General features: G+C 41.0%; 1 protein-coding gene across 3 annotated transcripts in view; it reads left to right on the plus strand.

Moving 5' to 3' along the window:
* Positions 1-25029, plus strand: part of LOC111073355 — a 71741-nt gene extending 46712 nt beyond the window's left edge. Inside the window, exons 2-6 of one of the 3 annotated variants that reach the window (XM_041593878.1) lie at positions 2938-2979; positions 15796-15928; positions 16006-16217; positions 23947-24224; positions 24289-25029. In XM_041593878.1, coding sequence (XP_041449812.1) covers positions 2938-2979; positions 15796-15928; positions 16006-16217; positions 23947-24224; positions 24289-24406 — 783 coding nt within the window. In that variant the 3' untranslated portion in view covers positions 24407-25029. The remainder of the gene's footprint in view (positions 1-2937; positions 2980-15795; positions 15929-16005; positions 16218-23946; positions 24225-24288) is intronic. The other 2 variants (XM_022365633.2, XM_022365634.2) reach the window with 2 other exon arrangements.
* The last annotated feature ends 497 nt before the right edge of the window (positions 25030-25526 follow it).

The raw sequence follows: 25526 nt of genomic DNA on the forward strand, positions 1-25526 counted from the left end.
TATCAGTTTATGTGGCCGATAATCCTTCCTTTTCCGCCTCTAAGACATCATCTCAAAATCATAATACCCTTTTCCAGGGTATCAGCAAGAGAGGAGAACACACTTAAACCATACTGGTGACGCCTTCCAAAATGATGCCATAAATTCACAAAATTATGACATAAAATAATAAAAACACAAATGAAAAACGAAGGCAAAAAAGTCATTATCAATTACGCCACTTAATTATTTTTATTGGAGCATAAAATGCTCCATTTCTTGGGAAGACAGCAGCGAGCACAAAAGAGCTCAATATCTCATTCATTCGTTCTCTCCCCCCATTCTTTCCCCCAACTTCTTTCTCTCCAGAGACTCCACTCTTTCTCCTTTACCCTTTTTCTCTCCCTCCTTTCTCTCCATTTGTCGCACATGGTGTCAATGATGTGCTAATTGTCGCGTGCGCCCACTTCAGTGAGTGTCTGCATGAGAATATTTCTTGGGCTCTTTTGGGGTCTCAGTCCTGTTCTGCCTCTGACTGCTAGGGGGATTCCCCTTCTTTTTTTTTTTGCATAATTTGTTGACAGTTTCTTCAAGTGTATGAATATCATATTGTTGGTGGGCAACTTGCGGGCTTGGCCCCAGCACCAGCACCAGCGACAGCTCGAAAATTGGAGGCGTTTACGTTCACGCACTTTCTAAACGAATTTTGAATAATTTTTCCGTATGGCAAAATTATTCAAGAGCAGTTGACACCAATCACTTACAAATTGAAGGAAATTCCCTTAGCCAGGGCGATGGAAATAGAATTGGCTGTGTGTCAACGAAAATAAACGCTTGGAAAATGCGACAGTCACTTGATAGGCGGTGATTAAAGCAGCACCGTGGAAAATCCCGGAAAATCAGAGCTCTGAATATTTACGAACATGCAATCCCACAAATCGCAGTCACAAAAATCAAAAAGAACACTTAATACAATAAATATGTGCACACATTGTCGAAGATAGAGACATGACATGCATTAATCTGTGCAGTTTTAATGCATTTTCTACTCATTCAGTCGAAAATCAATGAAAAGACACTCGCAATACTCTAGATTAGCCGCAACAGACCCACAAAAAAAACACTGATGATAACTGCAAATCCAGTAAATGAATTTCCAAACGAAAAATCAGCAGTGCAATTAGCCAACTCAACCATTTTTGTGCATTTTCCAGTTAGCCAATTGTCTAAGATTTTACCGCCAGCTGCTCCACGTCTGACGGAGCAATTAAAAAATCATTTAGCTGGCAGCAGGGGAGGGGAAAACTGGAGCGACATGTGTTGGTGGCGTTTTATAGCGCATTAATTGACTTTTTGTTGATTGAAAACCATTTCAATTGTGCAAATGCAATCTTTTACTTGAGTTTTCTTCACATTTCTTGGGTTTATTTTTTGTGCAATAATTAAATTAAGGCACGGCCTAGGCCCCGACCACCCACGGCAAAATTGATTTTGTTGAAAGAAATAAGTGAAGAAAAAAGGAGAGCCTGACTGCAACAATTTGTTGGCCTGTCTCCGGCATTGTTTGCGTGAAAGTTTCCAGCAAAACAAAAAAATCGGAAAACATTGTTTGATAGGCATGGGAAGGCTTCATCCGTTGTAATATTATACATTACATTAACCTGGGCAATTAAGTTTGGGTTTTGTGGTGAGTGGAATGCAATTTCACTTGTCAACAGCCACAAGGCGAGTCGAGTCCCCCGTTTGTCCCGTCATATTTAATCATAAGCTTAAAACCCAAAAAACGTTCATATATCATCCATGTTGAGGCAACATTGTGGCTGTCGCTGTGGCTGCCACTGGGCAACATGTTGCTGCGGATTGCTGGACAGGCCTCAAAAGTTTTTCGGTTTTCAGTTTTCGCTGGTAGTTGGTAGTTCGACCGATGATTGATGGCTCGTTAGCCATTGGGGGCCGACACTTGAATACTAAACAACCAAAATGACTCAACAAGTTGCAGCTTGTTGCAACAACAGACATGTAAAAAGAAGAGCCAGGCCAGGGAGAAGCAGGTGGCAGGTACAGGACGCCACACCCACGCGAGACCATGCGGGGGCCGTTGCTGGGTTTCTCTAATGTATGTTTGCATATGAGCTGATTATGATTATAGAGGAGGAGCAGATTTGCACAGAAAAAACCAACATAAAGAGGAAACTTTTAAGTGCGAATGAAGTTTACCGAGGTAGATGGGTGTCCGAGGGAGTTGGGGAGGATTACAGTTTTCCTTGCCAAAAGATTATCTTGGTAGATTTTACAAGGCTGTAAAGGGAATAAATTCTATGAGATTGCAGTGGCTTTACCAGAGTGAATGCCAGATAATTGGATTGTTGGATTATGACTTGGGAAAGGGATATAGGAAGAATGCCACAAATCCATCTTAATACCATGAGGTTCTCCGCTCCAATTTCATCTTATCCAATTTCGACCAGCATTTTTTTGTACTTATCTCTTTCCTTAAATTTGTGGCTAATTCTCATTCAAAATCATCCCTCACACAATCTTGATTCCTTGAAGTGAGTAGACTTTCCTAAGTACGAGTATATTCCGCAAAACACTCAAGCCCTCCGACTATGCTACCAATAGAAGTACGCGTAAGCAACTTTGAAGTACGTCCGTAAAACACTCCCTCCCCCCTTGACTATTCTTGGGCTGGTTGGGCAACACTGGCATTAAGCACTTTGCTGGGAACTGCCAGCAACTGTTTTTATACTCTACTACAAAAAAAGAAAAGAGTAAAAACTTTGGCCAGCCCCGAAATGGTTGCGCACATTAGTGAGTGGCACAGACAGAAGAACTCAGCAGAAACAGAAACAGAACTTCCAGTTAGACAATTGCAACTTTGTTTCGAGCAACCCACGAGTAACTTTTTGGTACAACTGAAATAATTTTTTCTCTCTCTTTCTATCCCTCTTGTTGCAGGTAAGTGCTGGAAAGACATTAGAAGACGGCAACGATGGCCATGTAAGTACTCAAAACAGCATAAAATCCACCCACATGTTGGTTGTCAGCCCCTCAGCCACATATTCTATGAGTCTCTGAGTCTCTGAGTGCATGAGTGTGTGGTCCGTGTGCCAAGTGAAGTGTACTGAAACCACACCAAAACTGAACCACTCCTGACAATTGCTGGCACTTCCGTTGCATTGAACTTCGCCGTATACGCCCCCATCATCACATCATCATCATCATCATCATCATCTACATCATCAGAAATGCATCTGTCGTTGGTGCGCCACACGGGTAGATGACCTGCGAACGATCCCATCCATATACTCTACTCGTACATTACAATAGGCGGCTGCTTAACGATCGTGACCAATTTGTTGGTCAACGAACAACAAGATCTCCCCCAACGCATAACCTCAGCTGCATCTGCCATCGTTTTGCAAATATTTACACTATGAATAGAGAACGGATCTGCCTCTCGCTTTATCTTCGCGACTAGGGGGGAACGCTATTTGTTTTGCTGTTGCTGCTACTGCAGCTCTCGGTGCACCCCTCGTTGTCACCGCACCCACTGGAGACCTGTCTATCAATTTGAAAAGCGCTACGGCTGTGCCATCGTCTGTGCCTTGAATATTCAATTAAAAACTGGCGTCGACAGACGATTGCCATGCAAAAATAGGCAGTAGGGTAAGGGAGAGCATGAGAATCTTATGCCGAAGACAGAAATACACTAGCACTAGGAACTAACAGGAACTAAGTAACTAAAGCTGCGAGTCCAAGTTAGATCCCTCTCTAAGTAGATCCTTTAGCTCGTTCCTCATTCTTTAACTTATAATATCTCTAAGTATTTTGTTCAAGTTCAATAGCCTCTATTCATTTGCCATTTCCGTTCTGCCAACCGTAACAAGCTTCCACCGTACATGAACCCACTTCCATATAAGGGTATTCGATTCAACCGATTCATTACCATACCCGTAGTCGTATATAGCTCTTGGCGCTTGTGTCAGTGGCTCAGAGTGAAAACGTGACTTGTCTGGCTCTTGTCTGTCAACAGTCTGGCCTGGGCGAAATGATTCGCAATGAACTTAGTTAAATTGAATCGTTGGCCAGAACATGACGCTGATTTGACTGGAAATGTCGTGGGCTATACTCGTACATATCCCAGTAGTCGTACTTACATTACTTACTCTCTGACCTAAATATAGTACCATTAGAAGTGGGAGCAATTGGGTTGGCTTGAGAGTAATGGTGCAGGCGAGAAACAAACAAACCCGTAGCATGTTTCTGCGCAAATTTATGACTTTCATTTGTGTTTTTCTCGCACAAATCACGGAAGAGCCACAGCAGCAGTTGGGACAGCGATAGCGACAGTTCCGTACCGAATAAAATAAATTGAAATGTGGGTCAATGTTTATGTTGTTGTGGCCATGTTTTCACGAAGGGAATGACCCCACCACGCAACTTAAATACGCGTTTATGGAATATAGGGGATTGCCATTTTGTTTGCTCAACTGCCAATTTATTTGCCCGAAAAACCCTAAACTGTCAAATGCCGGAACCCACGCCCCAAAAACAATCAGATTTCATTGGATCTATGCATCTGCATATTCATGCAGGACAATAAATGCACACCAACACAAAATAAATAAGAACGAAAGGATAAATTTGGTTGCCAAACCTTCAGATACCCTTGCAGAGTCATCGCTCTGGCTAGACAAAACATTTAATAATCCGCTTTGGGACATTTGAGTGGAATCACTTTTTTAGGGCATAGAAATATTTAAATATCGGCGAGAATATTTTAAACAAATATTTAGTTGTCCTCCTTTTGAGCGGACACCAAGCGGACCGGACAGAACACCAATCCAAACAATCAAATGGACAATTGGCAAATTCAATTTGTGTCCCGCAAAAACCTCGTGAAGGCTTTCGTTTGTTCAGCAGTTTGAAGGAGGGATATAGCCATGTGAAGTGGATAGATTTATATAAAACATTTTCCTGCTGTCGTTTGCGATTTTAATTTAATGCAAACATTTGCACAACAAAGATTAATTATTAAATATATATATATATATGGATGCCAGATATGTACATACATATGTATGTGTGTGGCCAGATTTTATTGCTGCCAGCATGGAATTTTAATTACTTTTTTTTATTCCTATTTGGATTATATGTACATAGCTGGAAGGGCTGGTTTTCGAGAACTGAAGTGAGCAGCTGTCGAATGCAGCCAATAAATGTTGCTTATAAATATGGTAAACATTTCAGGGCTTTTTCCCCTGCTCTTTGTTATGATGCATTCTCAGGGGGCACAGATAACGTTCACTCTCGTAAGATTTGTTTGCTTCAGCAATAAAAGTTTAGTGGTTAAAAAAGTTAAAAGGAACACAATTGAAGTGTTAATTGGAGTCTTTCTTATGGGTTTAATATTTAATCACAGCATTGTATGATGTGAAAAATGCACTAGTGATGAATGCAGTCATAAACTACAAGATTTCTCTGATGAAAATATTGTTACAAAACGAATTAATTTAAGATTTTATCTGTTAAATATTGTACAATGGTGTTCATCAAAACACATATGCAATACAATAAAAGCACCTGGCAATATGGAAATATGATAGGTTTAATTTAACATCATAAATCCCTTAAGGTCTTCCCTTGTGGTTCTGCTTTTATGCACTTTCATTCGACATTTATAGACTTCCTGAGACTCCTCCTCTTCTGGCATGCACCCATGATATCCCTCTTCTTACCTACCGCCGCTACACCTGCACAAAGGATCTCCATAAGACCCAGGCCACAATTATATTGGTTGTATCATCATCATCTTTACTAATTAGATTTGTGTATACGCACAAGTTCTACCTGCTCCTGCTCCTGCTCCCGCTCCAACTCTCCTACCCCTCTCTCTCACAGCCACAGTTCATTAGCCTCTATTAGAGTAGGGAAAGGCGGCAACTACAATAACCAATGTGTGGCAAGGGGGATGCCAGCACAGCAGAGGTACAGGGAGCAAACTGCATTTACTGTACAGAAAATTTTAAAACTCCGAAGCCGAAGCCGAACCCAAAGCCAAAGCCAGTGTCGGAGCCATTCAATTACTTAGAGCAAACAACACTGAAAAAAAGAGGAAGGAGAGGGGGAAAAAAGGGTAGCAGCAGGCCACACTCAAAGAAAATTTCATACAGAGCAACCTCAGACAAAGTTCAAAGTGCAGGCGCTCCCCAGTGCAGAGTGAGAGATGGGACGAACAGACATGGCACTTGTTCACCGGGTTTAATGTACGATAAACGCCCCAGCCCCATATACCCAGACCAAAACTCAATTCAACTGAACTCAGAAATGATAAGAAATGAATCTCAAGTAGCTTGGGGGACCCGATGACACTGGTCTGGGTAGAGCAATTAGCCCCTGGATTATCGGAAGCTGTCGAAAAATATTTGTATATCAGCAATCAATTGAAAGTTTTTTTCGTGTCTAATGAAATTACTCAAGCGAAAAGAACTAAAGTTCCCAACAACCAGGAGGAGTAGGGAAGAACGCGAAAGATACTAAGAGGAGCCCAAAAGATATAAGAGATGAAAAGAATGTGGGCTCCAATGGCAGCAGACGCATCATGAGATTCAGCTGAGAAGCAAACACCAAGCCAATGAACCTTAAATCAGAATCAAAGGCAATTGATTTTGACTTAAGCGCGCTCCTCCATCCCTATCTCCATCTCCCAATACCCAGAGCTCATCCTCTTGTGCATTGATAAAAAAAAATAAATAAAACTCTGCACAAAATTCTTAAGAAACTTCACACCAGAGAGAAGAGCATCGATAATGTTAATGTTGCCTCGTTCATTCGTGAATTTTAAGCCCTTCAACAGGCATTTGGCCAACATCATCATCATTTATTTAAGGCAACTTAAGCTCTGTCTTTGCCATGGCCTGTCACGGCCCGATAAGGCCTCTCAAGGAATTATGAAAAGGAATGTTTAAGAAAAGGAAAAATGGAATAAAACCCGAATGAAATCAATAAATTGCAACATCTCCAGGGAGCAGAGTAAGGAGCAGGGTGAAGGATGTAGCCGGAGCGAAAATGAGAACTTCCATAAACTGGCATTAAATATGCATGCGAAACACTTTCGTCTTGTACTCGTATATTTATACACATTTATTCCCGGCAAAGAACCTACAGAAAGCACCAAAAAAATGATGTGTGTGCAAAAGCAAAACGAAGGCAAAGAAATGTTCAAAAAGATAAAATGAAGAAAAATGCGTTTCCGAAAGATGTTGAGATGTGTCAAGCGGGCACCGCAGGAGGATGTACAGCACGAGGGGCATTCAGGTTGATGGTCTGAGACACGCTGAAAGACTCGCATGTGAGGACATAATTTTCCAGGAATTACTCTAAATGAAATATGAAGCTTTGAAATGTTAAAAAGCAGACGCTAAAATTTCTTGTTGCTAAAAATCGTTCTGAAAAATTTAATTAATTGCAAGTGGGTTGCTAAATTGATTGATGAAATTCTGGGGAACTTCTTAAATATATGAGATGATGAAAATTTAGAGAGAAAGGGAATTTTTTATGTAGGTTTAAATTGAAATGTCAGAGTTTGTGGAAAGATTGTAAAGACTTTAAATGCAGAATTTGAGGAAAAAAACAACATCAGACTTATGTCAAGAAGGGCAAATTAATACACATCGATACCTTTTGTGATGAAAGTATAACTAATCAATCAAGATAAAGCTGAAACCTATTTCCCAAGGAGATGTAATCTGTCCTCTAAGCCAACTTTGAATCTGAATCACTCACTCTCTTAAATATTTATCTAAACAGAATTTCCAAGGCAAGTTTCCCAGTTCTTTCTCTACCCCAAATCACAACCAAAGGGTAGATCTTTCTAAATGTTCAATTAAATATAACTAAAACCTACCAAGAAATATTGTGCAGACTCGTCTTGAGCATCCCTAGTGTCGGCTTGTCTTGACCAGGCCCACAGAACTGAACGAATTTATTTATTTTCAATCAATGCCACAAGCTCCAGTGGTGCCCCTGACTGGTGGTGTGCGCATGCCACCTCCTGCTTCCCGGAGCAACTTTGTCGCCTCGTCTTGCCACTTTTTGAGACAGGGCCGGGCAGGGGCAGATTGCTTCGAGTGCGGTTGTTTGGCGAGAGGAGCGCGTGCCGCTTGGAATATTTATGAGCTGCGACGTCCATTGCCTCGACATCGTCGTCTTTGGCCATCAACAGACGGAAATCAATGTTGACCCACTTGGATGGGCGGCAAGGACGGGAATGGTACATGGTACATGGACTTGGAATTGGACTGGCAGGGGGATCGGATCTCTTCCGTCGTCTGCATTGTTGATGCGATGCCGATGCGACCAAGTGAAAGTCAAGCGAAGAAATTAATTTCGCAGCAAGTCATTAATATTAAGTTTTTTTTAGCAGCAACCCAAAAAAGGTCATAATGAGAGTCGACGGGATCCTAACTGTCGCACCTTCAATGAATCTTTGTCGCGCCAGTTGTTGGCCTTTAATTGCTGCCACATTCATAACGAGGAGTGGGACCTATAAACGAGTTTCTCTTCTTCTTTTTTGTTAGCTTCCTCTCCCCTCGTTTCCCCCTCTCTCACGCGCTCTCTCCTCCTCTCGAAATGGTGCTCTGATTTCCGTTTCCGCTATGCTCGTAGTTTATGCTTTTTTTTTGCTGTTTTGTATTTTTTTGTTTCCTTTTTCCCTAAATTGTTGCCATGTTTTTGCCCAAATCGAACAACCCTTTCGGCACCGCCCAATTGGCAGCCGAAACATAAATCTGATTTATTGAACAAAATTACTGCAACAGAAAGTTGTAGCAACAAAAAAGGAGCAAAGAGAAGGTGATAAAAGATGGTTGGCTGCAGTCGAATAAAAGATATACTCTAGTGATGATATATCTTCTGGGAAGGTCGTAGATTGCTTTTAAATCTCAAGTGAGTTGAAATAAAATTATAGATTCTATCGATCAATTAGAACGTAATTTCTAATGCAGTTTGAAATGCATCTGTGGGTCAAAGTTTGTATACAAATTAAATAAATGTGCTACTTCCTTTTAGCAGCCCTTTCATACAAGTTAATGTACCCTTCGTTACAGTTCAATGCAATCGAAGGGCATAAACTATTTTATCGCCTTTGGCATTTGGCTTTGCGTTGCATTTGTAGCATGTATTTTTTGTTTTTGTATTTGTTGCTGTTGCCTGGACTCGGACATCCTCCCTCGCGGAGGATGTTTACCCTTCCGGTACACAGCCCCTTCTGTGCTCCTCCAGGAAATCTGCGTTGGATTTCCGGTCCAATCGATAGCTGGGAATTTATGGCCAGTGTTGCCTTACTAAATGAATTTATGGCAAGCGTTTAGTTTAGCACCCGGGTTCGCCTTACGAGCGTTGAACAAATAATATGCGTAACTCTTGCTCTACCTCCCCTTCCGCTCTCTTACTTCACTTCACCCAACAATCCCACAAAAAGTTGGCAACACTGAAAATTCATTTTGGTTTTTGGGCACACTCATCTTTTATTTTTTTTTGCTGTGCTGTGGCATGGCAGTTCAACTGCAACTTTTTGCGGTTTGTGTTTTTCGCCTAAAAGCAGACTTTATGCACGTAGCCCGTGCATAACCCTTTGCTTGCCCCTTGGCCCAGGGCTGACCTCTCACCCTCTCACCATGCCAAAGCGATGCAGTTTTAAATTTGTTTTGCAAGCCGTTCATAAATTTGACACTTTTTGGCTGCCTTTCGCTCCTTCTGTGGCAGGCATGTGAGAAGGTTCTGCCACAGGCAGTATGCAGGACGTAGGACGCAGGACTCTGGACATGTCCAGGTTGGTATAGCGACGAAGACAGAATAGAACTGGTATAGGGGAGCACAAAGGATAGACATAGCAAAGTTGGCAAGTATTTCTGTGGTTTTATCTATGCAAAGTAAACTTTTGGCGCTCGCTGCGGTTTTTTGCGCCGCTTTGCATTGCAAAATAGTTGAGGTTTAAGAGGTGGCCATGGCATAGTCCGCTGCATGGTGCATGCGCCTTTGAGGCCTGCTCAGGCATTAATGTTGTCCTTGTTTGTGGCAACGGCAACTGCTACAACGACCGCTGCTTGAGGTTTCCTTGCCAGCAACAACAAACTTCCCAAGAAGCCAGGGCTAATTAATGAGAGTTTTAGGAGTTCTCTGGCTAAGTAGGTTGCTATTTTTGGCTATAGTTTTTGCTAGATTTTATGTAGAGAGAATATGGCTTAAGCTTTAATTGTGGAAAGTATTTTGAAGTAATATTATATTAATATATGGAGTAAGACTTTTGGGGGACGTTTCATTTACAGAAAATAGGCATAAACATGGCCCAGACAGACAGTCTTAAATATCTCAATAGAATAGCTTGTTTCTACCTTTAAATAAGACTCTGAATTATTTAAAATATTCTATTAATTCCAGATAATCAATTGGCTGTTGAAATGCCAAATTGAATCTATATTCGACACATCTTTAGTTCACATCTACTCGTAGTTAGTTCTCTCTTTTCGACAGCTGTCAGAAGGCCAGGAGGTCTCTGACTCGCTGCCCTTTGTGCCCATCCAAAGCAAACATTCCTCACCGACAGATGGATGGACAGATAGACTGTTAGACAGATGGCCCAGTGAAAGTTCACAAATAGACAGGCCTCTCAATAGCCTCAGACCATTGTGCTACATATCATGTCCCATCGTATCGTATGGCGTTCCCCAACCCCCTCCCCGCCACCTTTTGCCGTTTCAAAGGCGCATTAAATTGTGGGCTTGTACGAGACCATTGTTAGGGGAGGTCAGCACATAGTCCAGGTACGCCAAAAGGGTCAGTTACAGCACAGAGCCAGCAAGGTGCGCCAAACTTAATTTGAACAATGGGGAGGGGACACGGGGCCAATATGGGTGGAGGTGTTGGGTCTATAGGTAATGCACGGTCTGCATAGGGGCAGTGAATATGCATTGTAATGCAGCCTGATGTTTAACAAAGGAGCCCTGCCCTGCCCTGCCCTGTACTGTCCTGTCCTGCACTGCCCTGCTGCCCTGTTGTTATATTACTGCCACTGCAGATGACAAGCAGAGCGATGCATAACCAGAGCCTGGGTAAACATACCCACATGGATATACATACATATATGTATGTATGTATATGAGTAGGGTGGGATGTATGTCCGTTTGTTCGTATGTGGAAGGGTTGGGCAGATAGCAAGGGCGCGCATTAACCTGCTTAATGGCGGACACAACCGAAAAAGAATGAAACGTATTTACATATATGGACATTCCCTCATGGGTGATATGCGAAACCAAGTTAAGGCCCCGCAAAGAACTTGGTGCGGAGTAAAATTGTAAAAGCGCCCATCGTTCAGTCAGTTTATCATTTATAATTCATTTGATGGACTTTAAGGACTTTAAGTTGTTCTTTTTCGGCGCTTTCTCTTTGCTGTTTTTGCTGTTTCTGCTGTTGGCAAATGAAATATAAGGCACCTGGGAAATTTGCGTAAATGCTGACGCCAGCAGCATATAAATAAAGGAAAAGATATACGTATGCATATACTCGCACCATATTTATTCAGTGTAAGGCAAATTACACGGGTATTCGTGTGACCCGAAAAGTGTGGGAAATGTTTTAATTAAATTATAAGTGATTCGAAAGCGGCACAAGTTATGGAAGATACAGGGAAATGCATCAACATAATGCGGAGGATATCTATGTAGCTCTCTAGATTCTCGCGTTATGTTCTCATAAGTTAAACACGTATTTAAATATAAATTTAATAACACGCCACACAATGGCGGCCACAAATCGCTGTTGTAGTTACTGCCACAACTTTTCATTTAGGCGATATTTATGACCGAAAAGTAGTCCGTAAAGCAGACAAAAAGAATTGCCACAAAACATGTTTCAAAATAGCTGCCAAATGCACATTAACCACACCAAACTCAACCACCAACTGAGCCACATATTCGCGCCACACATACCGCACCACACACAAAGAGAGACAGAGAGAGAGAGAGAGAAGGGGAGAGAGTGCCACTGACTGCAACTCAAACGAGGAAAACTATGTGCATTCATAATAAAAATTTATGAGCTCAGCCTCCAAAGAAAAAGTTGTGCAGGGAAAACAGTAACAGAAAAGTTTTGTCAGTAAAGCAGAGGAACAAGAAGAAAAACACATAGTAAAATGCCAAAGAGATAGCGGGAGAGTAGATAGAGTAAGAAAGAGAAAGAGAAGAGAAGACCAACAGAATGCAGGAGTAAGAAAGAGACGGCTAGAAGTTGAAACAAATTGCTTCGTAAAAACATCAACTTCATTGCCATTATAAAGTTCAACAAATACAATTTAAATGCAACACAACGCATCAGGCAAAAACAGGTAACAATACAATGAAAGAGAGAAAGAGAGAGACATATATGGAAAGAAAAAGAAAGGGGAGACATACAGACAGATGATAAGTAAACAACAATTACCCAGGCGAACCCACATTTTCCATTGCATTGTTGTGGATAGAATTTATTTTTCACTTTTCCTTCCACACACACACACACACACACACACACAGACAGAAAAGAAACTTTTCAATGGAAAACTTTTCTTGGGTTTCAGTTCAAAACGGTTTTTATCTATTTCCTAGTGTTTTCCAAACCAACTTTTATGGGCTTTTTATTTTTTGTTTTTTATGCTAAACAATTCCTAGCGTCACACGTGGCGTATGTGCAATATGCATGGCTCCCGAAAAGTATGCAGCGGAAATTTTCAACATTTTTCAACTCCCCCAGAAAGGAGGGAGAGATTTTATCTTCTTCCTAGAGTCAATTTAGCATGCAGCTAATAAATATAAGCATTCAACTTTGATATGATATCCCTGGCTCCACCACCAATGTCTGGACGACAGGGATGGCGGGAAGGAATATGCCAAAAGTGATGTGCACACCAGACAGAGCAGAACGGGGCCGGAAGGGAATCGTGGGAGCCACGACTTCAGTGAGCCAACAATATTTCAGCACTCAACTCGACAGTCAAGTGTCTGGCAGGAGGCGGCGGGGAGAGGGAGAGACCCAGGCGGTTGAGTTTTTAATAAGCAGCCAGGGAAGCGGAGCGGCGTCAAATGCCAGAAGTTTGATGAAAGTAAAGGCAGCTTGTCTGGCATCAGCTTCCTCTTAGCCCAGCCAGCCAGCCAGCCAGCCAGCACCACTTTTACTGGCATTGCAGTTTTCAAAATTGAATAAAGCTGACAAACGAGGCGTGGCAGCAGCAAACGCCTCAAAAGGGAGACGGAGAGAGCGAGAGCGATGGCACACTAAAGGTGATAAATTCTCAACGAACGTCACAGACTGAAGTGTCATCAACAGCAGTTGAGGCAAGCAAAAAAAAACACACAAATTTAATTGCAAGACTTGGCAGCTTTGAAGAGACATAGAAAATGGCGCGGCAACGGGAGGAAACGGAAGTATACGGGTCAGGAAAAATGATTTAGGAAAATGCAATTTGTGAAATGAGATAAAAACTCGAGAGTCTGATTCGGTATGGAAGGGTGAAGATAGCTTCTCCTGCAGCAGCAGCAGCTCCTATTCCTGCCACTTTAAATTTTTCTGTGCAAGGACACAACTCATTAGGGATTTCCATTTAGAACGAGTGATGGAGAGCACGAAATAATTCAACTGTCAATGGACTCATCCGACGGTGATTTATAAAGAAATGCAATGAATAAAGTTAGGAAAATGCGGTAGCTAGGAATAAGTTTTATCGGTCACTAGCTATTTCTTTTGCTTATATGAAAGATAAGAGAAACCTTTACTTTAACTGATGTAAAGTGTCAGATAAAATTATCTGTAGAGGTAATAATCCTAGATGCAAGTGTAACAAGTGTAAACTTGTCCTTCAACCATTTCAAGCTAAGATTTCAATCTCAAATTTATCACCATTTTGTTCAAGTATCTATACATAACACAAAAGTAATCTCTTCTATCGCGTCCAAAGAACGCAAAAGTATTTCCAGCAAATTGCGTTATCGTTTAATGTGGTGCCGAATGGACAAATGAGCATCCACCTGGCCATAAACCAAAGACCAAAATGCCATATACTCAAGCATTAACGCCACATTCTTGTCAGGCTTTACTTTTACACCTCAGTATTCTCCTCAAGCCCCGAACCACAGAACTTCTCTACCCCAAACCTCAGCATTCCCCTAAAGCCACAAAATGAGGGAGAGATGGACGAGCCATACAACAATGGGCTGCCCATTCATAAGCCTCAAGGTTAAACCGCTAAAAATCATTGACCAACATCAAAGAGCCATTGTTTTCGGCCAGGCCAAATGGACCAGAAATGCTAAGCTAAAATGAAAATGAGAATGGAAACGGGAATGACCGCTCGAGCATTGAGCCGCAGCTCAAGAGCAATACAACAGCCAAAGACGAAGATTTATGCCAATTGCTCTTGAGCACCTTATAGCACAGACCAGCGACCTCCTCACATTTTCTCCTTCCTATACCCAATGTGTGACTAATGAACAGACTTCCACGGCCTGTGCGTTGCTGCTGCTTGTTTTTTGGGCCTTTTATTTAGCCATTGGCCCGGCCCACCCACATTTACAGAATTTACGATTTTTTGTGTTCCGTTCCACTCCGTACTATATATACCTACTCGTATTTTGTATATACGGAGGAGCTAAGGCCACAGCCAGCTCATTAATTTCGCTTAACTTCACAAATTGCCAATTGTGCGCATTGGTCAACAATTTTACTTCGTCTCGATGTTGGTGCTGCTGCTGCTGCTGGTGGTTCTGCTGCTGGTGGTTCGTGGTTGACCGGTCTCTGGACCCTGAATTCCCAGCTCCATGTCGATGTTCATGTCCATGTCCAACAATTTCTTCTCTATTGTTCTCTCAGTCGTATTTATTGCCTTGAATGCCAATTTGTTTCGTGTTGCCATTGTTATGCACTTAAGAGGTCAAGGTATCTCGATTCATTTGTAAAGTTGGTGGTTTTTTATGGCAGATGAAAGATATGGTTCTGTTTAAAATGAAAACTCGTCAATGAATATAAAGTCACGATCATTATCTTAAGTAATAACTCTAGCATTATATTGAAAATTTCTGAAATTTTCTAGAGAATGAGTAGAAATTAGTCAATTTTGATAGATCTATTTTTTCTATCTGTGAATCTGCAGCATTCATTTTCGTAGTTCATAGAGTATTAACAGAATATCAAAGAAAGAATACAGTACATTTTTGGAGTTTTTAGGGTTCAAATGCTTCCCTCTTTCTGCTATATGTTGCACACTCAATCGCATAAGAAGTAAGGGTATTCAAGTTTCGCTCTTAGCCCTCCTACCATTGTTATTTTTTCCTCGTTGGGTCTCTGCCTGTTAGTGGGGCTTTTTCCTGTTGCTGTTTCTCTCGGTGCCGTCTGCGTGCACATGAATTCTTAGTTTATGAACTTCAGTTGGTCCAACTTCTGGTTAATGTTCATCTGGCGTGTTACCTCAATCTGCGCCCACCTATTCCACTTCCACTCTACCTGCCCCTTGCCTCTTCCTGTGGACACAATAAAAATTGTGACAAATTGTCATAGCACGGCACAAATGGTGTCATTATTAATGTGAGGCAACTTTTATGGAGCGGCTCAGGCGGCGTATGCGTAATGTGAATGATGTGTTGGGGGCTAGAAAAAGCTCAGGGGAGACGAACAACATGAACAACTTTTTTGCCATATCATACTATACCGTACTGTACCTTACAATCAATTAGCATGAGCAAACGAATACTAAACTTTTGTTGTGTTTCCCCCTGTTCCTTTTTGCAGGATGTTGAAAACATTTACTCACCCAACTACATAACTGGAAAGCTAACGCAGAGAAAGGAGGAACAGTTGGGTACGCCAGAGGCAGCGCTCAAAGCCAGACGACAACAAGCCCTGATGCAGAAGCGGGAGAGAGGTAAGTCCACACACAATGGAAGCCGGGAAGCCCGGAGAATGGGAAGCACATAAAGTAAACTGGAATTCCCATTGCAGCTCTGGCCCAGGCCCATATGCATCAGGTGATGACGGATGCCACCTGTCGCGTGCCCCAGCCCCGTTGCCAGCGCGTCCAGCAGGACCCCTCAAAGATCTACACGCCCCACTGTACCGTCCTGCACCGCTGTAGCGAGGACAGCGGCTGCTGCCCCAGCCGAACCCAGATCTGTGCCGCCAAGAGCACCCACAACGTTGAATTGCATTTCTTTGTGAGTACAATTTTAGATATTTATACCACGGAATTCGATAGATTTAAAGCGATATTAAGAAAAATGTTTTGTAAACTTGAAGAGTGAAAATCAGAAAGTCGTGCAAGAGCCGCATTATCGTAATACTGACTGAGAATTGAGAATTGAAGGATTGAAGTTACTTCATTCTTGTTTGGAACTCCATAATGAAGCTGCTCATATCATATCATATATCATATCATTAAAAAATTAACAGATTCCCTACAAACCAATGCCTCATTTTTTCTCACTACAGTGATTTCACGAAAAATAAAAAAATATTAAGTCTTTCCTCCCCATTTAAAAACCCTATTATTAAGGTCTGATTTCCTTACTTGTGCACCAAGTAATAATTGCCAACTAAAACTGTCCCCTTTCATCATGCACAGCGCTGTTCAATTCTTCCATTCAAAGCTTTCGCTTCATGTGGCATTTACGATTATTATTATTACATCAGTTTTCTATTAACTCCCTTTAATAGGCCACGCCCTTGGGTCTGTCAGTAAAAACTTTCGTTCAAAAGTTGTGCTTGGGTGAAGCACCAAAAACGAAAACAAAAGTAAACCAATTTCATTCTGGTTCGAGTATGATGTCGGAACAAACGCATTCGTTGTGTTTAGGCTTTCAGTGAACACGCGCACGCTTTTGAAAAGGGTAAACGCACATTCAATGAAGAGACTTCTAAAAAAAAGCGCCATAGAGATGGTAGAAATATCGATCATTTTTCGATTATAAATGCGATAAATGCGCAATGACATAATTATGTATTAAGTGTCATGATATTCAAAGTAAATTATATTATTTTATACATTTCGTATACTGAATTTTTTACTAGAAATAAATTTAAAATTGTTTACAGTTTTATTCTGTTTAAAAATCAGTTTGAATATTGGTAATTATGTGTAGCCTAGAGAAAATATCCCAAATTATACACCATAAATATTGAAGTTTTGATCGATTTATAAACAATTATAACCAAACTGTTCTGCTGCAAAGAGAAAAATATAAAAAAACATATTTGGATATCGAAGCATCATGCAGATGTACCTATATAAGCGAGTATATATCGAAATATGTATCATTTATTGTACAAAATTTCGACTATCTGTTTTGCCATCACCAACTCTAATGACCCTCCGCTACTGCTCATATTTACCTCTCTCAATACCTTCTTCTCCTACCTTCAACCGTAATTGTCGTTGTCGTTGCTCTTGTTGCTCTTAATGTTGTTCGTGGGCGTAGGTCATGCTTGAGGGCGCCATATTGCAGCATAATTATATCGCTTCACCTTTATTTTCATTTTACCTTTTTTCCGTTGGTATAAACGTAATTCTTTTTTTTCTGTGGGCTTTTGACTGAAATGACTTTTTAATGACGCAATGATAATTCAATTTGTTTGGTGATTTATGCTCCATGATATGATTATTGTTGTTACCGTTTGCAGTGTCCGTTGCTCTGTCGCTGACATTGTTCTTGCTGCTTTTTGTTATATAACGAGCTTTCAATACGAGCACGAGAATATGTGGAAATTGAGAATGTAATTAAGCATTTGATAGTGGGGGGAAACTCATTTTGTACAATTTTAATGTGCTACATATTGGATTGTTGTTGACTTGATGGATTGTTAATAATTATATCAGATAATTGGTGTGGAAAAGCCGGTTCAAAAGGTGTGTGGGTTGAAGTGAAAATGTGTTCAAAGTGAGGATAGCATAAGGATTCAAAGTAAATCAATGTCAGATAAAATTATGTGGAAACTAATAAGGAATCTAGTTCGAGTAAATGTTCATTAGAAATTAATATGAAAATCATGTAAACCCAAGATGGAATTGAGGTTAGAATTGGTCGTGTGGAAGAGTGGAAGTGGAAGATTTAATAAGGAGTGAATTATTGAGGGGAGGATTGACGCTCACATTTGTCCTAAGAACTTTAACTATCCACTGTAGAGCGACTCATTTCCCAAGTTCCTCTTAAGACTTTATATATTACAGAGAATATAGCAATTGGCCTGGCAACAGTAACCCATAAAAAACTCAATTCCCTGAGATCCCTCATTGCCCTAACATATGTATCCTGTGACCTTCTTTTGGACGGCAAACATATGCCCTATTCTTCATTATTTCTCATGGCGAATCCTGTTTCAGCTTTGCTTGCCTTTGCTTAGTTTTCCATTATGAAAGCTCTTTTCTTTTTGCAGAACTTTCATAAATTTCCTTTTTGCGGAGCCCTTTTTAGCAGCTGCAACGTTTTTTTTGTACACCCTTCGAGACGGGCATCCAAGGAGCTCGTAACTCTCTGAACTCTTCGGATGGCTTTTAATTTTCAAATATTTATGCTGCGCTTGGCGCAAAAAGTTTCCACTTTCAAGATTTATGCGCACACACATTGGGATAGATGTGGGGGTGGGGGGCAACCGCAAAATGCTTAAGAACAAGACAAACATACCCACATATGAGCTCGGTTAGGAGGGTATTGGGATATGGAGGCAGAAAAGCTACCCCGCTTAATTATCCAATAAAACTTTGCAGCAAAAACCACACAAATTATTGTAGGGTAATTTAACATTTTCGGCATGGAAGCAAAAACCCTATTAAGTGGAAATAAAAGATGAATGGAATGGATACACCAGAAAATAAAGTGAAGGTTTATGAGTTGCTAGAGTAATCCAAGGAAGCTAGTTTGTAAAGAATGTAATCAATCAATTAAATTATAAGGGAAATTTATATAACAAATTTAAGCTCTTTCCAATTAATTCATGTTAAAATGTTGGGAAAAATCAGTCGGTAACTGTCTTCTTTTTACTCTTTTTACCTACAGAGAAGCCCACTAGCTTTGGCCCATTAGCAAGTACACCATAGAATATTTATGTTTTCCGGTACTTTCTTTAGGAGTAAGTAATATTTTTTAATATTGGATGGCGATTTAAATGTTTTTGACACCCTTGAGGAGTTGGACCTATTATGTTAGGCTTGTAATAAATCTCAATAGATAGCAAAATAGCCATTTTTTAACCCAGGCTTTATGATAATTTCAATGGAACCCGCCCTCAGCTGTAGTGTATGTTTAGTGTCCTTTTTGATAGCCCTTTCTTATCCCCCTTCTTTTATACTTATAATGCAAGCCATAAAGCACAACAAATATGTCTAGCCAGGGGATTCAGGATGCTGTAGTTGCCTTTCAAAGCTGTTGGCATTCTAAAGCTTCACCACACACAGAAAATGTGCAACAAAAAGCAGAAGGAACTAAGGAAGCAGTCCAGGAAGAAACAGGAAAAGGGGAAGAAGCAGTTCAGCAAGAATAAACAGTGCAGGAAGAAGCAGAATAAGAAGAAGGTGCTGGAAGAAGCAGCTAAAAAGTCTGGAGAAGAAACAGCACGAGCTTCGGTAGGGAGCCCATCTCAGCGGTTTGTCATTGAGAGGTGTCAAGTGGCAGGCAAACAGCTTGAGACCCAAGCACCAGAGGGCAGCAGGGACCAAAATGTGGAAAAGAGGGGGGGCCTGGAGGTGAGAAAAGATAACCAGACGAGGAGTATGCAACCAACAACAGTAGAGGGAACCATGAAAGAAAAGGCTACCACCGTATGGCGATGCATTAGATACCCTGATAATGTCCGAATTTGATCAACTTTATGTACGATTAAACCATATTAAAATGCGATTTATAATAAATCAGTGGATTATCTTTAAAAACCCCTTTAGTTCCTACCTTACAATAGATTAGACACTTCGAAGATTCGTTCATTCAGCTTTTCTTATCATTAAGGAATCTTAATTTGAATAATATAATTTTCCACCTCTGCATTCCAAAAATCTTGTCAAAAGCCCAATGCCCTCTACAAGAGTATATAAAAAGGTTAAACAGTTTAACAAAACGTAATTTATGGTGCGCAAATTTTCGCATTTTTGTGGAAAAGAAAAAAAACGAAAGGGGGGGAAGATTCTGCACTGTGGAACGTTCAGCACGGGGCAATGCACTCCACACCCACACATATTCCTGCCCCTCCCGCCTGAGCCACATGTTGCAAGCGTTGAGAGATTTATGAGTTGCTCGCATGGTCCTCCCGGTTCTCTGGGGTTCAATGCACTCAACTTTCACCCAGGCCGAAAAGGCGGCAGGACAGCGGAGAGCAGAGCAGAGCAGAGCAGGCCAGTGCCACAGCCACAGCCACAGCCAGGAGAAGTTGTGGCTAGAAAAGCAAAGCTGAAATCAAAAGCCTCTAAACGTGAAAGCCAACGCCCACCCACACTCAACCAAAGCAAAACGCAAAGCCAACAAACAAAGTTTTGCTTGTTTAGACCAAAGTCAAAGCTGGGGCCAAGACCAAAGTAAAAGTCAATTGGCTGACAGGCAAATGGTTATGGCCATGTCCCAATGTCCTCCCCCGGAACGCAGGCGATTTAATTAATTTGCCACAAAATGTGGCTAGCTCTAGGCACATGCATAATCAGCTCCAGATGAGCATTCATTTTGCTAAGCTAAACAATGCTGCGAGGAGAGAGTAGTGCTCGGGGAATGGGCTTAGTGGGTGGCACTCTCGTGACACATCCGCCGTCGTCGCCAGTTTGAGCTGCGTAATGCAATTTTCCCAAGCATAAATCCCCAGGCCAACTGGAGAGAGCAACAGAGACAACAGCTACACGTGTGCCTCGAAGCGACAGCAGCAGAGAGAGGCAGGTGTAGGAGTATTACACTGAGACAAATTCGACTTTGGAATTTGCATTCAAGGAGTTTCACTGGAAGAGGCTTACAGTCTTACAGCAATGTTACTCAATAATAAACTACTTCTAAGCTACTCTGTAAGAGAGAGAAAGTGAGCAAGAGAGTGGAGGTACGCTACGCACAATAGAGCGATGGATAGCTTCTAGGTATATTTTTTGCTCAGTGTAGACGTTGAGTCGGGGGCAAATGCAAATTGTGAGCACGTAAGCAGGTGGAAACAGGCAACAGGAGAAGCAGCACCTGCAGGACCCCAAGCAGTTATGGCGAAAGCTTCTCTAATGCTCCACTGATGTTCCCGTTATGAAATGGATGAGAAATGGCCTCTGTTTCTCTCTCTCCCTCTCCCTCTCTCTCTCTCTGTCTGTAGCCAAAACTTCTTTGCTGTTTCTCTTTCTCCCACGCTGCTAAAACTTTGCCAGAAATGCTGATGACAGTTGCCGTTTTGCATTCTTTGGGCTAATCCAGTACCAAGAATGCTACGAAGAAGGAATTCCTGTCTAAGCTTTCCACTAATTTGCTGCATGTGTGTTTACTACAGAAGTTCAAAGATTCATTTGCCAAAGTTCAAAGTTCTCAAACTAAATTCATCAATTGCGTTCAGGTGGAAAGGGTAGTGTTGTCGGGAACGGGGCAGAAATTGTCAGTGCAATCTGAATAATTCAGTTGATTGCGCTTTCAGGGGTAGTAGTTTTGGAGTTTGTTTTAAATGGAATAACAAATGTAGGGTAGAGATAATTAAGGCCATAAGTTAAACCATTTCATTTAAAGTTTGAACGATGTTCAAAATTTTCTAATGGACCGTTGTTTCAGTATGCAATGTCCAATGTGTTAGTCCGTTTTAATTCTAGTAATCGATAATTTAAAAATGCAATATTCAGATATTCATTGAATATTCTTTTCTCCACTTAAGCAAGGCTCAATCCTCCGAGGGAATCGGTACGTTTAGTGCTCTGCTCGATTTGGGTCTTAGCACAGACCATTGTTTGGGTTTAAAAAAGAACAAAAGAGGAAAAGAAAGTGCATGCAAATTTAGGAAAAACATTTTACACACATATTGCCGACTTAATCGCACTTCAGCCAGCTCCCAGGGCCTCATTTAGCCATCCTTCTAAGCAAACCTAGTAATAACGGACTAATTGCTCAAGTCACATGGCTTCATACGGACACTCAAGGACAATCATGAACACACGCATATTCCCTGGAGAACAGAGAACAGAGAGAGAGAGGGAGAAAGAATGCATGGCATTTGCATGCATAAAAACCTAACCTCAATTAGAGAAGCCATCTTGGAAAATAAACCACCCTCCACACTTATAAACAATATAGTTATATATCATGCTATAGGCATAGTTTTGCATATTTGCAGGAGAACAGGAGAAGCACTTTAGTGCAGTTTTTCTGCTCAGATGTGGTCAAAAAGGGTGAAGTGGAGTGAAGGGATAAGCGTAGGGGCTAAAGTAACAACAGCAGCACTTTTGCACTTCCGTTTCCGGCAATTACTGTTGTTCTTAGTGCAGAAAAGGGCCACAGTTTCAGATGCAATCCAAGGTTCCGCCGAGGGTGAGGTGAGTGTGTGAGAGAAGCAGTTCCTTCAACGGGCTCTCATGATGGAATTTTTTTGTGCCATGGCATGCGAATGCAAACCGCCACAGCATGGAGGCGAAGGAACTTTCTGTTGAGCATGAAAAACTTTTTCAATTCGTTGCATTCGAGAGCATTTACATAAGCATTGGCCAAAAAACCAAAAAACCACACAGCACACAGCATACAACACGAACGAACCCGCAACGAGCCAAACTACCTAAAAACTCAATTTGCAGCATTTTCATAAATACATTCAGAGAATCTTGGTGGGAAAAACGTGGTTTTTTTTATATCCCCCTTTTCCTTTGTCAACTTATTGGGTTTGTTAGTTGTTCCGGTTTGATGCGTCCAATCAAAATTCAAATGCTTCACAGCATTTTCTCTGTCATTTCAGACGAAGGTTTGTCTATCCTTTCCATATTTTTCTGGCTGGTCTCCTTTAATATTTGTCTATCCTCTTACTCCTTCTGCTTCTGCTGCTCCTCCTACTCCTCTTGCGACTCAACACTCCTCTCTGCTGGATGAGTGCCTGAGTCTTGATTAATAACCAACTTGTTATTTTAATTAAACGAATTCAACTTAATTTATGCAATTCATACGCATTTCATCATTTTGCACTTGTCATGCAACACAAAGCACACACACATAAATTCGAACGAGAAGGAGAGACAGTGTCAGTGGCAGTGGAAGTGGCAGAGAGACATGGGTCCACAGTCTCGAGAGTAGAGACCCAGAGAAGTACCAATGCAATCCAATCCCCAGCATCTCGACAGCTGTAGAAGTTTTGCGGTCTGCTAATGGCTGCTGGACAGAGGCGTCCACCCCAAATGAAAGGGGATTCCCCATGGCAAAGAGTTGGAAAGCTAGAAAAGATTGTTCTATTTGGAATAGTTTGCAAGTAAAACTATGGGACAAAGTGTCTTCTGGGGAGTATTTGCGATAAAAAATATTACTTTACATGCCATGTGTAGAATAAGTTTGGGATGTGATTTCGCCAGCGATAATTTGTTGTAAATTTCAATGGTAAATGAGTTATTATTTACTATGCCCCCCAGCGAACGGCTTTCAATAATCCGACGCAGCCGCTGCCATTGACAACTGACAACTCATTTAAGAATTACAAGAGCTATAGCTACAGGGCGACAACGAGCCATGGCAACAATGACAACAAGTTTGATGAGCAGTCGGCTTAAGGAACTGTCAACTCTCAGATACACATCAACAGATATGTACACATAAATGGATAGTTGTATATGCATTGGGGTTCAGTGAGTTCGGGCGCACATTGAGGGCATTATGCAAGCTCAATATGCAAATAGTTTGCTGACATAATTAATGCTACAACAATTTATATGATATGGCATCTCTGATTAAGGATTTAACACCCCATTTTACGCCCAATTCACAGGTGAAAAGCAATAAACAGCATCGACCCATTATCGAGAAGAGAACTTTTGTGAATCACACCGAATGCCACTGCATTGAGAGGTCCAATTTCAAGGAGGATGCCGTCGCCCTGGCCAGCACTTCCATTGTAAGGGCCACCATCCTGAGTTGCACTTGTCCGCGCAGCTTCGAGGTGATTCTGCAGGACAATGGCCAGTGCCGTTGTGATTGCAGCTCCGGCAACTACGACTGCGACTGGCTGAAGCGGGGCAATGAGCACTTTGCCGTGGACGATCGCAAGTGAGTCATGCAATCAGAAAGCTTTTCATTCCTCAAACTCTATTCCGTATCTCTCCCTTTTCAGATGCATAAAACACGGCGGTTGCAAGCCCCCAACCTGCGAGTACGGCCACTACATGGACAAGCATGGACGCTGCCCCAAGCAGCATGAGCAGCCTTCCGTCTATAATGCCATGTCGTAAGCGCAAGGAGAATCCCCCTCCCAAGTAAACCTGGAAAAGTATTATTCGGTCTGTGTACAGTCTCGCAGACAGGCAAAAGTTGAAAAGGCAAAAACCAGGAATGGAAAGGCAAAGGAAAGGCTTTGCGCAAATGATCCATAATTTCCATTCAAAGAGAATAAAGAGAATTTAGTTGCATATCCTATACAAATCCCATACGAATAAAACCACAGAAATCTATATAGATATCCTGGACATACATACATATATTGATATATCTGCTGATTGTGTATTAGATGTTTTACAACCAAAATATTTTGCCCTCAATTTGAGTAAAGTAAATGTCTGTAAACCCAATAGCTGTAAAGAAAAAGTATCTACAAACGAATTCTATATCTTCAGCAAAACAAGAAACAAGACTTTTTCGCGCATGTTTTAATCCAAAAAGAAAAGAAAGAAAAAACTCATAGCAACTGCAACAAAATGTAGAATTGTTCATAAATGTTTCCACATTAATTATGCATATAAAAACATATTGTGAGGAAAACAAAGTTATGCGTATTCTATGATAAAGAAAAATGAAATTCCAAATATATAAATTGACTGCGTTTTTAGTTTTAATTAAGTAATGTTATGTTATTTAATTATAATAAACGAAACAAAAACACACTCACACAAATCATTAAAATTAAAAATTAATTATATAAATTACGTATAAAAGAAAACATACAAAACAAACTTTATTCATATAAAAAACAAACGAACGACACACACAAAAAAACATCACAAACAAAATTAAATTTTCATATTTAATTTCTAGTCAAATTTTAATTTTGTTTTCTTTTTGCCAGCCACCAAAATGTTTAATCCAACATTTAAACAAACGAAAACAAAAGGCATTTAAAAGCAGATACACATACACAAGCATAAATATTATAGAAAATAAAATAAAATATCTACGGATAAAATAGTGACGGATAAATGTATAAACCACACTCGTACTCGTATGAATGTGAACTCTTGCTTATTCCCTGCATTTTTTGATAGCTCAACTAAACTAAATTAAGCTGATACATACATCCACTTTAGAAATACACACCTCACTCTCTTGAAAGCTGCTGTTATACTGTTGCCATTCAAA

This window comes from Drosophila obscura, unplaced genomic scaffold (assembly GCF_018151105.1).
Source record: "Drosophila obscura isolate BZ-5 IFL unplaced genomic scaffold, ASM1815110v1 contig_200, whole genome shotgun sequence".
Taxonomy (NCBI): Eukaryota; Metazoa; Arthropoda; class Insecta; order Diptera; family Drosophilidae; genus Drosophila; species Drosophila obscura.